Here is a 16,175-nt window from a genome sequence, read left to right as displayed (position 1 = left end):
CTTCATCGTAATAACGGGTTGAATTAAATAAAATACAGAAGTACTTAGGGGAATACGAAAATACGTGTACTTTCATAGGGAATTAATAACCAAATACTTTGTGAATATACACAGATAACATCGAAGAGAGGCAATTATATGGGGAAACTTTACCACATCGCTACAATACAAATTTAAGCATTAAAAGTGAAGCCATTTAAAACTAGAAAAACAAATAAATATAAAGGTAACTGGAACATATTACACAAATAGGTGCTACTCATTTATCTGCACGATTATTGGTCAGGCTGGGTTGTTTGCCCCAAGTGGATTCCAGATAAAACTCACTAATAATCGTTTATCACTTGTTTCCATGGTAACATGGACATTTTTCTTCTTTTCCTTAGTAGATTGAGGTCCGGCGCGTGTGTGAATGATACAGTAAGATTCAAGACAAATTTAATGCCATATCACATTGATGTCGTCATAGTAGTTAAAGGATTGATCCACTTCGTACACAGAATGGTGCATTAATCGGGATACCAGTCATGAGAGAGTCATTTATAATATAATATAAATATGGTTATTATAAAACGGGATCTGAAGTTCTTATGACTCTCTATGAATTAGCAAAAAAGTGGAAGATGCATGAACTTCGTTAGAACACCCGAAAGAAAATTACAGATATAAAATTTACATATATGAAAATCGAATTTTCTGGTTTCAGTGTCATCTTTAATAATTTTCTGGTTTTAATTTTCGAGAAATTATGAGAACTTTCTGGTTTTAATTATTATTATTATTAATAGCCATATGGTGCAAGGAAGCGTGTGGCTTATGCTGCACCAGGAAAAAAAAATTCCGAGTTACTCAAAGAGAGAGAGAGAGTCAAAAGTAGAAGAGAATCACCAAGAAGAGAAAAAATGATGATATCCAGCTCAGGACCCTGAGTGTGCCAAGCCCATACTCACCAGATGTGAGCCCCAGGGGTTAAATGTCACCCAAAGTAACACGTTCCAAAACAGCGTTTAGCTTAAGTTTCATTCTAAATACGATTTATTAAACGAAGAAAAAATTCAACCAACGTAATAACAGATAGATCACAAGGAAAATATAATTAAGTAAAATCAAATTAAAGTTTGTTTTCTCCAACAAACAATTAATGCCATCGATAAGATCAATTTGGTTTCTCAAGAGGAAGAACACATTTGTGTAAGAATTGTCTTGTAACTTTCTGATGAGTTATGAGAAAGTTCACACAGAAACTGAATAAGTTATTTCATTTCCCTAAACTTTTGAAACTAATAAAGGGCATACTTGAGTACCTACGACAGGCACTAAGAAAGTTATCCTACCTAATGTTGCACTTTATTTGATGAAGATATGTGCTCATCGTTTGGGCAAAATAATGTCCAACTTTTCAATTCTTATTTTAACATATTTTATTTTCGAAAAATAAACATGCACCTTCCACTGTAGCCAACATCGAAATGAAGAATTGAGTACAGATTAGTCAATAAATTCGTCGCCAAAGAAAATAAATATCCTATGGAAATTCATGAACGGCTGTTTATATTGTATAGGCCAAGATACCTTATACGATATCTTCTTCATATCAAGTAAAGCGGTGGAGCAAATATTTTGAATGGTAAAGGGATTCATTGGTAGATGGCACCAGGATATTTCGCTGGATTCAGACAATCATAAATGCTTGAAAGTGGAACAGATGGCGACAGACCAACAACTGAAGATTTTTCTGATAACTTATGAAACTGGCATATCATACCCTGTAATGAACTAGGGATTTCGAGGGTTTATTTTAGCTGGGTGCCAAAGACGTTGAATCGGGGATACGATTTTTCCCGAGTCCTCTACAGTGGAAACGCAAGGAGGGGTTATCCACCCCAAATAAGTTCAAAATTCAACACAGTGTGGGAAGATCATTGTGGCATTTTTCAGAATGATTCAAAAGGGATTCTCCTTGTGACTACATTCTCGACAAGACTACTCTTTGGCTAGTGACCCATGTATATAAAAGTCAAGCTATATAACGGTTACAGGAATGAGATTAACATAATTTATGGTTTAATTCAAGAGAACAGTTGCATATGCTTTTCAGTATCAATGAAATGTAATTCTGTATTTTTTTTTACTGTATGGAAAGAAGGAGGACATGTCTGAAGGTTTACAAAGTATTTGTAAAGCAAATAAAAATTTGTAGAAGTTAAGACATTGAGATTTGTAGCAACCTTTGCTCAAGATTGGACAAAAATCATGAATGAGAAAGAATTCCACATTAACATGGTGGATGGAAAAGCAACTGATGACTGCTATGCATTAAACAAACAGGTCAGAGGTCAAGAGGAAGGCTAATTGTGAAGACCATAACAAAAGAGTGCTGCCTGGTGTGTACACTGGGCAACAGAAAATGAACCATACGTTTTATGTCATTTTAATCTTGAAAATCTTCGTTAAGATTTTCAAGATCCGCAGAAAGTAGTTGTGAAGAGACAATTTAAATGTCTGTACTGTAATCACCCAATAAGCAAAACGTGCTTCGATCTTCGATGCAGCGGAGTGCCACTCTTTCAAAGGAAGCAGCACATGCACTCAAAGCTGCATAAGGAAATAACATGCCACACGAGTAACTTTTTTCCCTATTTCTTACAATTAACTGACATTTTGGATTTTCATTCGAATCGTCCTTGTACGTAGCAGTAAATATTGAAAAAAACTTTGTAATCGCAGGTGTATACAGAGAGGTCGATTTGAAGGAAGGATTAACCTGGGAGAATTTCCAGGATTTTATGGGTACTCATCTGGGAGATCTTCGAGCCTTCATATTATTCATAGAAACTTATTGTACTCGATATAAACAACATTATATGCGGTCCTAATGCTTAAAAAATGGGAGAAAAAGCATTCTATCATGCAGTAACTGAATATAGCACATCATCCTTGAAATGTTGGAAAAGAAAGATCAGCTATAATATTCGTCTCTCTATATGATCACAGAGCTACTGCAGTCGTTATATAAATGAATATATTTGTAGGGTAAAGAAATCCAAATGTCTATCTTAAATGCGAAACTGAGCTCACAGACATTTTTAGTATCACTTCTAATAAAACATTCTTAAAATATTCATGAACGCCGATTTTTACAACATAGTCATTCTTGCACACCACATCTTCGACCAGAACTTTACTAACAAAAACATCATCGCAAAACAAACATACTACAAAATAAAAAGAAAAAAAAAAAAGTTAAGTACACACTCGTGACTAGTAGAAATATGGCGATCACTTGATTTCCGGTATGCTGCTCATGATGATGATAGATGGCGCTGTGCGCAGCATAGAGACGTATTGGGAAGTTTAATAATGTGTTTTTTTTTCTATTGATGTATCAGAAAGATAAGATAAATTTATTGCCAGATGTCTATAATTTGAAAGACATCATCATGGCGAGAATCAAGTGATGCACAATTTCTTCTAGCCACTACGTTTACAGTATTCGTAAACATACACCATCTGACGAAAAAAAAAAGTCAAACTACCAATAACTAACGATGAACTTTCAAAAATGTAACAGAATTCATTCTTAAAATCACTCGCATATTTCTCGAAATTTATAGTTACACCTGTTTAATTGGAGCGGGGGTAGCTACCATGTTTTTATTTCTATAAAACGTGTTATCACCTTTTTAAAGTCTACAAGGTCAGTCTTTGTTATTTTTTGTTTTATATGACGTCATCAACGATGCAGAATCTCTCGGATATAAAGTTGTTTGGACACTTATTCAAATAGGAATGTAATTCAAATGTCCACTGCTGGAGCAGTCACCATTTCTGTACAGAGAAAAAAAAATATTGAACTTTTGTTAACCATGAAAATCACACATCCTTCCTGCACACAATCCTACGGATACATTAGGAAGACCATTCGTCACTTTCACTTGAACTATCTCACAGAATCTTTGAAGTAGTTTTTCTGTAGACAGAACATTCGCAGTCGTCCTAATAAACACGCGCGCACAGTACTTTGCTATTTTTCACTCTAAGGTACTCTTAAATCTTGGAAGACGATGTCAAAGTCTACGCTTTGATATATTCCAGAAAGAAGCAACTTATGAATGATTTAAATATCCGCTTGGTCTGTGATTTTTGATGGAAACTGAATTTCGGCGTATTCGATGTGATCTCGCCTTGGTCTCGAAACGTTTTTGCCTCTTTGATGGCCATTGCGGTTGTCTGTTAGGTTTTGGAAGTCCAAATCTGCATACACCAAGTTATCTTTATTTTTGTTGTCGTTTTGATCAGCCTGAAAAAACAAATAAATAAATTAAGAGAACGTACAGATATTCGTAATCAACTAATATGTCTTAACTATAGACATTATAATCTGGTTTTACATTTAAAAAAATTCCATCCTAATTATAGTTATGAATAATAAGAGAAATATAAAAATTCGGCAGCAGTGATTTGAGACGGTTCCTGGTTAAAACGTTTTTAGAGCCAATGACTGTCAATTTCAATATGCAATTAAGTCTTGATAATCCAAGATAAGCAGGACCAGGTCCTACTCGGATTACAAGGAAGAATAAACTAGCATCAAAAACTTTACTTAAGTCTAGATATATATAATGTCAAAATTGTTAGCTGCATTCAACATTTAATGACTACATCATAACAATTTACCAGATCGGTCAGGTATGACCTCCCCATAAGGAACTCATGCCAGGATCTATTCAAGGTACCGTTGTTGTCGAAATGGTTCTCAATAGCATCCAAACAGACTCCATGATCTTCTACTCTACCACAAGTCAACGTCAGTCCAATTAATGGGGACCTATTTGATTTAAGTTCTAATATTTTTGTGTGTTCGCATATGAGAACTCCTTATCCCTGTTCTTAGCCCTCTTTGCTCATACAATATATAATTCTCATGATCGGTAATTGTCTCGTGTTTATTTATTTTGTTCAGTTAAACTATCCTTATCGGTCAAAGCATATCTCAATTGCAGCATCCTCTAAAAGAAGAGCAAAATATATAGAATTAAGAAGGATGTAATAAAACGCTAATATCCAAACTGCCCAATGAATCAACAAAGCGTATCCAGCAGACAACCCAATCTAACAAAGAAAATTCATAGTTATAGGGCAGTTATGTCACAGTAATTGACAATCATCAGAAGCATTTACTGTAACGTAAGATTCCGCAATAGAGAATGTACACATTACCCAGAATCCATCCTAGTGTAGTGAAGACACTAAAAGGACTCTGAAAACTAATTTACAGGACACACTGTTAAAATATTTCGGCATATTTAGGCGAAATTCTAAGAAGACAACTGTTGAAGCACACTTCCATCTGGCGTTGTGGAAATGGTTAGTTTGAATAAATTTAAGAAAGGATTAGACAAATTATTAGGTGGATGATGCCGCAAAGCTTGCTTGTTCACAATCGTTTGCTAATACTAAGAAGGCATATCAGAACCATTTCCAACGTGGACTACAAGAAGTAAGCGTTAAGTATATTTTTGCAAGCGCATCGTATCTTTTCCCCAAAGAAGTATATTCCAGAATGCTACAGAGAATGCAAGACAATTCGATCTGCATCCGGGCCTACATTCAAAGGGCCATATATTAGAAAAAAGGACTACCAAAGAAGAACAATTTAAGTGATTTTAGAAAAGTTGCTGACAATGGTTAATCTCTTACAAAGATCAGTCTTTCACCCAAGAATTTCGTTAGACCAAACTAGCTACAATGACTAACACAAAAGTGTCATAAGAATACGTTCTTAATTCTTAATATTATTAGTAGCATACCAAAGCAAGTTCCATACAACTTCGATTCGTGTGGAACCTCTAAGAGCAACAACAGAAAAAAACCCAGGATACTCATATGAACCTTCCAGGATGAATTGCAAGGAGGAAAATTCGTTATTAACTGCCTTCTCTATTATTTTGGCAGGGTGGTGCATTTATATACACGAATATGATAAAAATTGGACCAAACGAGAAATAAACTTAATACAATCGGCATAGATTGATAACAATTAATAGAACTAAATTACAGTGATGGAAGTTGTGCAAAAAAATAATAAAATCATCTTTGATTTGGAAAATAAACCGAAAGGGATTTAGAAAAGCGGATTACTTAAACATAGCCATTCTGGACTTGTTACATTTCCCTATATTTTCGATAATACTTAAGCTTCCAGCGCAAATCTGTCAGACAGCGCATAACGCAAAATTCCACTCATGATGACGTCAATATTGACGGGGAGTAGAGTCGGAAGGTGTATTCTACACATGCCAAGAATTGTGGGCTGATAACACCCCCCAAATGTTACCGTTCTGTGTGAAGTGGCAGATGGTGCGTGTGTGTGTGTACGCACTCAAAGAAACATGACATATGGTGGTCACTCGATAATGTGTGCGCAAACAAATGCACCGAGGTTGGTATTAGATCTACTAATGATATCAGCCTCGTGACCTGATAACGTCACTTACGATTTTACAGGAAACTGCCATTACCTCTGATGGCGGTTTCTTGTAAACTGGCAAAAACGATACAAGCTGATGAAGTTATCTTATTGTAATTATCTTCGGGGCATTCATTTCATTGCGAGATTGTTTCTTGCAATGCGCTGATTGGAGGAATGAATGGGCAATGTGGCGGATGAGCAGAAACTAAGTGTTCTTAGTTTTCGCATCGAAATCGCTGCTTTTTACTATCAGTAAATACACAAATCGTGAATTATTACTATTTGATTGTTATGTGAATCACAGCAGAAGAAATACGTATTACATTTCAATTGTTATTAAAATCTAGCAAGAAATAAGAAAACTGCATTACGAAAGTGTTGGCAGTATATTCTACGATGGTTTATTTTATTAAATCACAGAGTTTGACATACGTGTTGCGTTTCACGTGCTGTTGATTGTAAAGTGTTACAAAACACTTTACACGAATATGAGTGAATATTATGTTGAGATTTATGTGCAGCGAAGAGAATGATTATTTTTATATATTATTAGTAATTGATTGGTTACAAGATATTGGCTATTTACTTTTCTATTAATCGCAGAAAAAGAAAAAAATTTTCATTTCAGATCTGCTAACTAATCTGAAATGTACAGCACTTGAGTACGTTAACTTGGTTTGTTTAATTATTTCTTTTTCGTAAAATTTCAAGGTATCACTGTACAGTAAAGTGAAGCATATTTAAAATTTTTTAGACATTACCAATTACTCAATGAAGAGAAATCAGATCAACGACAAAGTATGTTCTTTTGGTCCTCGGAAAGTTTTTTTTTTTAATGAAAACTCCAAACAGGAGAAGTATTAGAACCTATAGCACTTAGTATCGTGCATAGACTGAAGGTTGAGATGACAAAAGCAGATATTTGTTGACATTACACTTGAACTTGTGTAGACCGTAATTTTCGGGACATACGTACGAAGGAAGGTTGTTCCAGAAAACGGCAGTTGAATGAATAAACGAGGAAGACGAAAAGTTGGTTCTGTGGGTTTGAAGTTGGACAGTAAATGGATGTTGGCTAGTGGCGGCACGTGTTTGAACCGTTTTGAAAGAGAGAGCGGGAATTATAGAAGCCAATTCAGAAGAAAGCTGTCTTTGCCCCATTGGAGAATTACCTGAAAATCGGCATTTAAGGAATTGGTAGCGGATATTTGAGAAGTTGAAGCTGTTTGTTTACGGCAAAGTTTCTCAAACTGGAAGGTGGAATGCAATGTGCTCTCATCAACAAAACTATGGATAGGATTTCCAGTCAGTCGGAGAAGGTCATTAAATACAAAACGAAAAGAGTGAGAGAGAGAACTGGACCTTGGGGAACATCAGCATGAAGTTAGACGACAGAGAGACAGCTACCATCGCCCGCAGTGAGCAGTCAGAGAGAAAACTGGATACCCAATTAAAAACACGATCAAAAGTGTTTGAAATGTCAAGAGCAACTGCTTGAGTTTCAAACTTTTTCATTGAATTTGTACACAGATGGGTAACATAAGGCAGAATATCACCAGTGGATCGACATTCACGGAATCCATAGTGGCGATCATTGATCAGATGGAAGGTTTCTAGGTAGTTTAAGAGTTACAGTTAATTGATTTCTCCATTACTTTAGAAAGAGTAAAAGTAATTGCAATGGGACGATAATTGGATGGGAGGGATTTCTCACCCTTTTTAGGAACTGGCTGGATATGAACAAATTTCCAAGCAAAAGGTAAAACACCTTTGGAGTAAGAAAGTAAAAAAAAAAAAAAATGCAACACAGAATAGTTGTAAGTTCAGGAGCACAGGTTTTAAGAACAAATGGAAAGATATCATTAGGGCCTGGAGCTTTCTTAGCATAAAGATTGTTCAAAATCCTTCTGACATCCTTTTGACGGAAGACCACACGAGGCACTAAATGGAGTGTACTGGGAATGGTGAGAGGTGGCTTAACAAGATCATCAATATACAAGTTGGAATATTTGAACTCGCCTAAAATGAAACACACGTACATTACCTTATTATTTCTATATAAATCTCACGATTATTCATTATTTTTTATATATTTAAAAAAATGAATTTTTATTCAGTATTTTATCTAATACATTCATCGAGTTATCGTACACTAAAAGTATAATATAATAACAGGAAAAATAATGAGCACTCAAACTTGCGTGAAGTGTAATCTGCCAGACGTTTCGTGGTACTTCCTGTACCAGTTCAATGACTGATGGTAAATTATGGTCATATGATTTACATAAAGTTGTTAATTTTGATTATTACACGTTAAGCTGATTACACATTTATTTGCTAAGGTTAAGTCTTGAATTAGTTAATAAATACATATTAGCAAACATCAGTTAAAGAATTAAGTTTTAAACAAATGGACAACTAGGAATACACTCCTGTGATGCTGTCCTTACGATACCATCAGCTTACATACCAAGACAGTGGTTTACAATTCATTATATTAATATATTCTATACTGTACTCTTAAACTAAGAAAGTTTGGAATTCAAACTCCGGTTAAAATCTCCCAGGGACAATCTTATGTTAGCTTATCACTGAGGAGGAGGGATTTAGAACGAGAATAGGATGTTGTCGGATTAGCCATCTGTTTGTCAGCTAACCTTTGCGAGCGTCATAATTGTGTGGGTGGGTTCAAGATTATGCTAGAAGGGGGTTCTTTATTTGGAATATACATATTGTGGTTATTATTACTGACATCATTTTTATGTTTCGTGCATTTAGAATAGATTTATGTCATTCGTTGGGTAGACTTTTGTATAGATTTACAAACCGTTGTAGATCTAAATCAATCTAATCTCATTCATATAACTTCCATCTCCTAGCAAGTGAAATTCCTTTAGGATGCAGTTTCATTTAGTATGCTTTACTGTCAAAAGCTCACCTTTAAATTCTTGTAGCGTGCAGTTTCTGAATTGATATTAGAGTTGGAGTTTGTCTTTGGAGCAGCGTACAGAGCATCCGGAGGAATTGCCGTGCCTTTGCGTCCATTGTGGATAAGTTCTGCAGAACGAGCGCTTTCTGCATCACTGCTGAAAGAAGATAATAGGTAAGAGACAGAACGTGACAACAGAAATGCGAAACACTTGTTATAGTTGAGATTTTCAATTTAGATAATTGATTTAAAATAGTTCCGATTATAGTAAGATTTATAATTAAGTTTTTTTTTTTTACAATATTTATCTGAAATGCTTAAAAGAACTAGTATTATGAGATTTAAAAGTTAACAGTAATTTTTTCGATTTGTATAGAATTTTATAAGCTTTTAAAATTACATTACCCTTCAATTTATAATATATTTGAACTTCTAGAAAGAAAAATCACTACTAATGTAATAGTACCTGGTATGGAAAAAATATTTAAAAACGCGAAAGGAGTGCGAATGAATAAATTAAATAAAAAAAAAAAAGTACAAATATCTGAATTCTTACATAAAAGATGGGATTCTCTCATGTATTATACAAGATTCTACATACCTATCAACTTCTGGTTTGAAGCCACGATTGCCTATAAAAGAGAAAAAAGGAGAAAATACAAACACTGCATATAAATGCTCTCATTTTTTTAAATAGAATTGCATTATTTTTTCAAAAATACATTCGCAGCTAATGGCAATTTTTTTTCTCTCTTCTGTTTATTAAACTACAACCGTACTTGTTTATTTTTTCTAGATTCGGTTACCATAGCAAATGTCTCCGTCACAAGGTTGGTTGCATACAAATTTCCATCAGACTACAATTGGACAACAAATCCAGGTGAATAATTCGTGGCCATCTTGTTATTACCAGAGTCAAAAGAGAAAAGTTTTTAATGACATCAATGGTAACCACGGATCCCATAAGGAATATGGTATATCGTGGATCGATATATGGACGTAACTAGAATTTTCAGAGTACAAAATACACGTTGTGAGGTGTATTTTGAAGGCTAACTTTACTGCCTTTAGCCTCAAATGTAGATTTTCAAAAGGATACTTTTATATGGATTTTGAGCTTCTGTCAAAGTATAATTGCAACAATCTTTGTTAGAATAAAATTTTAGCGTTAAAGCATTTATATAAAATTCATATTTGTTAAATATTTTACAAAGATCACTTTAAAAAAATCAAATTTTCTCTCAATAATTTATTTAAAAATTAATCTTGATGCTACACACAAATAGTAAAATATAAATATTCATATTTAACTAGTACTTTCTACTATCGTTTCGTGCTGAACAAATCCTGAGCACAATCTTTAGTGAGTGACTGAACAAAAAATTAATGTTTGGAATCGTTTTCTTTTTCTTTTTTTTTTTTTTTTTTTCTACATGCTTTTATTTTTACTTATTTAATCAAGGTTGAACCAAACATGGTTCTAACCAGAACCACGTTTGGTTCAATTTCCGAAAATAATTTTTAAAAATAAATTCAGAAAAAAAAAAAAAGTCAACTTCTGAAATTTGCAGGGTAGGTTCCAGCCAAGATCCTGTCCAGATATCACGTGTTGCTAGGTTATATTCAGCATTAATTAATAAATTAAATATTGCAAGCGGGCTGGCAGATAGTACATGTAGTACAGCTGAGAGAATGAATTCAGTGGAACCTTTCCATATAGTCACAGTGGTAGAAAACAGAAATTTCTTGATTACACCAGAGCACTGAAGTCTTCACGAGATTTGAAGTGTCCTAAAATTAGAATGGCAATTTCAAGTTATGGAAACAATGCGAAATATATCGAAGGTAAATACAAGTTCTGCTCGAAAGGTGCAATATCTGTATGACGCCATATAAGGGTTACCTGGGAACAACCTCATCCCACCAATGTTGTATCATGTCCATAAATTGAGTGTTCTCTAGTCGGTTTGCTGTTTTGATGAACGAAAAATCCAAACTTTTAGAAGAAGCCGTGCTATCCTTGTCTGAAACAAAATACTGATACAAAAAGTTCCTCACGTTACTGATGCGATTCGAACCCAGCATAGGGAAGACTGATTATAATGACTACGCTACCCGCGAGGACATCTGTACGATGAAAGATATATTTTTACATATCAAAACTTTTAGACAAGGATTCGCCAGTGGTGGAGAATGTTGTGTATAGGCTGAGTATCATAGTTGTATAAAATACAAGTATGAATAACAGAACTTCAGGTAACATTATTGAAATGATGCCCAACCCAACTCTGATGTAATTCCATGGTAAGATTCATACGTTTGCCACATTGCTAAGATAACTGATCGTTGGAATCTTTTATGGGCAATACCAGCTTAATTTCAACAACTGGGAGATGTCTTCAAAGACCTTCCAAGGAGCAGCGTCTACAGACCGGAATATATTGACTTTTCGATTCTCAGAGAAGAATAAGCTCGTATTTTAGAAGGTGCTGACAAAAATTGCTCCAGTGGGTTCACAGGATTTGCGCTGTGAGTGATGGTCAACAGCTTATTAAAAACGAAATTTAAGTGTGTTTGCTATCAATAAGAAACAAACTATTTTTGCTTATTGTCCCAAAAAAATGTTTGGTGGGTGGTGGGAAGGATTTCAGAATTCGAACGCGTTTTTCATAGTTTTAATTACTCGTGAGGAACTCTTTGTGACAGGAACATTTCTCCCTTGTTTTAGAAACATCCTCAGGTAGTGTTAATCATCAATAATAAAGCAATAAATACAATATAACACAATAAACAATACAAATGAAGTATTAATTAATTACAGAAAACCTTTATGTTCAAATAAGATTGATATTTATTATTCCACTTACCTTCTTTAGAAGTTTTATAATTAATACTGAAAAAAAAAAAAAAAAAAAAAAAGAAACTGATAGCACTAAAAACAATTTTTAAAATATACATGGATCTGTCCACGTTTTTTCCATGATTGCAGGAAATAAACAGAGTTGAGAGACTTTCAGTAGAGAGACCAGAAATTTACGCAGTATTGCGTGTAACACGAATTTTAAGACTTATCTTAATTGGGCAAATTCTCTTTTCCTAAATTAATCTTACGAAGTGGAAAAAAAAAAAAGTAAGGAACAAATGATTAATGGAAGTACATTATGTTATGTCGCAACTTCGGCGATTAAAAAAATTACAAAACATTTTTCGAATATGACAGACAGCTCATGAGTACCAGAATTTGAGTATTCCGAAGAAGAGCATGTAGATCTTAATGAAGGGTGGGAGGGTGTATGATTATGACACTCACAGCACTCTTTAAGCTATTAATAACAACACTGAAGAGTACTGGTACTGAAGCTCCTTCTTAAGGGTCTGGGTGTTGGTTGACAGCTTAATGTCATTTTTCAGCACATTCGATGCAGGTTCGATGGTATTCAGATAAAGAGACCTCGGTAACCACTCCATTTGGGAAATATTCACATTCTGAAATATAAGTCATCAAGCAGCTGTGCTCCATTAGAAAGAACTGTGTTCCTAAAAAATCTGACAAGTTTCAACGATTTCGCCCATATATATCAGCTTCTTTTCGGAAGATGTGCAGTTCAGTATGTGCATTGTACCTGTCCAGACTACATATCAAGAATAGGACTTTTAGGTATAATTATTTGATTTTACCTCAATTAAATTACAGTAGCTCATATTACACTGAAGTATAAATTAAAAGACAATATTACGGTAATTGAAAAAGGAATTTGGCAACAAGAAAAAATAACTAATGCGTATAAAGCAAAACTTCGTCTCGGTCCTTTTCCAATAAATTACTTCTCTTAAACTCTCTCCTTCCCTTAAATTACATATCTAATACAATTTTTCCTTCTATACCAAATCATTTATTTTCTCATGCCGTCCCCCCAATACTTCTCAGTTCTAACCCTATCTGTTCATTTCACCTTTTCAAACCTCCTCCGCATCTCAGAAGCTACAATTATTCTAATATCCTCCTTTAGCGCCAATGTCTCAGCCCCATTAAGCATAACACTCCAGACTTCTTCCTTCACTCAATATCCATTTCCACTGTAAACATCTGCTTCCTCTTCAATCTCAACCCTATCCTCTCTTTCATTTCTCCCATACAAATCCTCCATACATCGAATCCACGTATTCATACAACAACCACATTTTAATAATTTCTCTTGATCATTAAAGACTCAAATTCATTATTTAAAAACCAGACAATGTCGAACATTATTACATCACATTCCTTTCTTTTCACTGCATTGATCCCTCCCTTATTCTGCTCTGTACCTTAATAAGTCTGTTCCTTATTTAAAGTTAGCCAATGTGATATAATGTAGGTAAATGCAATGACGTCACTATCGTGTGATATAAATCACACGATAGTGACGTCATTGCAACTTTATGAATAGCAAATATTCTCCTAAACTAATGAAAGAAAGAGGTTAAATTTAAACAAATAGTTCGTTAGAAATAATTTATCAAATAATTGTTAGAAATAAATTTATCAATTTAAAAAAAACAAATGCCAGTGGTTATTTGTTCAAATAGAACACGGCACGGTATTATCAAGGGAATAAAAAGAGCGCCACCTAGGGAGATGCCTGAACGTTAATGACAATGCCTGGGGAGATCTCTCCTATGCGACGAGTTCCCATTCTCTCCAGAGAATACAGTCTGTGTCATCCGACTCCGGCCGCGCACATACACTATTCCGAACTAATGCACCTTTAAGAGATTATAGCTTGTGCGGTCCAACGCAACTTCTTTCATAATTTATCTTTAACAACGGATTGCTGAAACAGTAGGCAGGAGAAGAGAAGGGGAAAATCTGATTTCAGTCAATAAGGGACAATCCCGCTGAGAAAGGAGGACCGTGAGATCATAAAAACTCAATATGGTATCTGTCACTTATTGAAGTATCATCAGTGGAGAATAGCATCCATAATTTAAAATGCAGGACAAAAATTTATGGATAGCATCACCAAGACATCTTTGCGAATTTTTTTTTTTCAAACCTATGCAAAGTGACATGTTTAATGTTGATAAATGGAGCGTGTGCCGCACATAAGCGAATGTCGCTCGTTTACTGGTGAATTTACACCACTTTACAAAATGCAGATCGAAGACAGACATAAGATTTAACAGCTGTGCATTCTTGGTGAAAACATTAATAAAAAAAAAGTCCTCCTTGAAGTATCTATAAAAAAACTTCTTTAGAGGAAGTATCTAGTATAAAAAAACTACTGACCACAATTGAACTGAACTCTGCAAAAAATGAACTCAGGAAGTTCTTAAAAATGAACTCGTTGCAGTACACTCGTGTACCAATAGTTTTGTTTTAAGTATAAAGTTCATAACAAAAAAAATACCACTACACCCATCTCTATCGGTGCAATAAAAGCGAAATAATATTATGGTGTTCAGTGAATATGCAAAAATATTATGTGCCTAAAATAAAAATTTTAATAATTGAAATTAATTCAATTGTGAATTAAACTTTCTAAAAAAATATATAAGAGAAATTAAAAATAATAATTATTTTACACTTGCTACTGAGCTGTGTACTAATTCAGCAACTCCTAACGAGGTATTTGTGTATTGGGTACTCCATTAGATAGAAGAGTTCTTTCTGCACATCAGCTGATAAAATCTCGAAAACGTAACAGCGAACTCCATTTATCCTTCTATTTCCTAAAACATTACCTCTATATAACGAAACGCTTTTTAAATCACTCTGACGAAGAAAAGATGTTGTTTGAAACATTAATGCGTTAACATTTTCAATATAGAATCTCTATGAACGAATGGTATCACTCTACGAGTATTTTGCTTCTTCGTGTACAGAAAATAGGGGGGAAGGTAGGAAATCCTTATAATCATGCGTTTATGAGCAAAAGAATGTGGAACTTTCTGTATGTAAGTTCCACATGGTATAATCATCCCGAGACACCAAAATTTACATTAAAAGCGTGCAGCAGAAAAGGAAAATAAAGGGAGTTTAGTTACAGAAACACTTTTTGGAACTAATATCACGCGATCTGCGAAGTATTTCCCATATTATAAATAACATATGAGTGATTACAGGTGAACAGCTGTTAATGGTTCCTGAGGTGGCCACACCACATGCATCCATTAACCGTAAGGGGATAACTGAATCAGGACGCCCACCATTATTACACAATATAGAAAGAGAGCAATCTCTTTCCTTATTTTCCATTAGTTCTGCGAGCCTTTTTTCTTACCAGTATCTATAATGAGAGCTCACACAACTGTCTTCAGGTCTTTAAAAGGATTTTCATGTGCGGAGAAGGCACGGAAGGATAAATTTCTAGATGTTCAACACCTTGTTTCAAAAACATGCAAAGTACACTTCGTATATGGACTCGAGTGTAAGGCTCAGATTTTTAGATGACAATAATCTAAACAGATTATACTGGGGGTTTAGATAGACTAGAAATGTTTTTATTAATTGCACGTTTTGGAGTTTATATGAGAGCAATTATTCTTTTGGTGTGTGGGTAGGTACCACAATAAGGCATTCTCAGTAACATCAATGGATTATGATGAATTTGTGCTGCATGATCTGTAACGAACAAGAGTTGGATATAGAAGCAAGGACTGACTTTTTATTTTTTAATTGGCAATCTCGTTTTAAATATTCATATGTAAATTCGCTTACGTATATTATTTTAAACAAAATGGAGTAAGTTTCCAAACTCACCTCGGCTGTTTCCAAGTAGACCCTTTCTGTAA

At 34.4% G+C, this 16,175-nt stretch overlaps 1 protein-coding gene across 2 annotated transcripts in view; it reads right to left on the bottom strand.

Annotated features, from left to right (window-relative positions):
• Positions 1 to 2,493: 2,493 nt before the first annotated feature.
• LOC150076125 (irregular chiasm C-roughest protein-like) overlaps positions 2,494 to 16,175 on the bottom strand; it is a 159,876-nt gene continuing 146,194 nt past the window's right edge. The window contains exons 10-12 of one of the 2 annotated variants that reach the window (XM_090387732.1): positions 10,003 to 10,033; positions 9,411 to 9,558; positions 2,494 to 4,300 (exon numbers count right to left, since the gene is read on the bottom strand). In XM_090387732.1, the coding sequence (XP_090243858.1) occupies positions 4,118 to 4,300; positions 9,411 to 9,558; positions 10,003 to 10,033 (362 nt within the window). In that variant the 3' untranslated portion in view covers positions 2,494 to 4,117. The remainder of the gene's footprint in view (positions 4,301 to 9,410; positions 9,559 to 10,002; positions 10,034 to 16,175) is intronic. The other variant, XM_090387733.1, reaches the window with a different exon arrangement.

This window comes from Mastigoproctus giganteus, chromosome 13 (genome assembly GCF_048544385.1).
Source record: "Mastigoproctus giganteus isolate SK-2022 chromosome 13, ASM4854438v1, whole genome shotgun sequence".
NCBI classification, from domain to species: domain Eukaryota; kingdom Metazoa; phylum Arthropoda; class Arachnida; order Uropygi; family Thelyphonidae; genus Mastigoproctus; species Mastigoproctus giganteus.
This window is presented reverse-complemented; position numbering and strand designations above follow the sequence as displayed.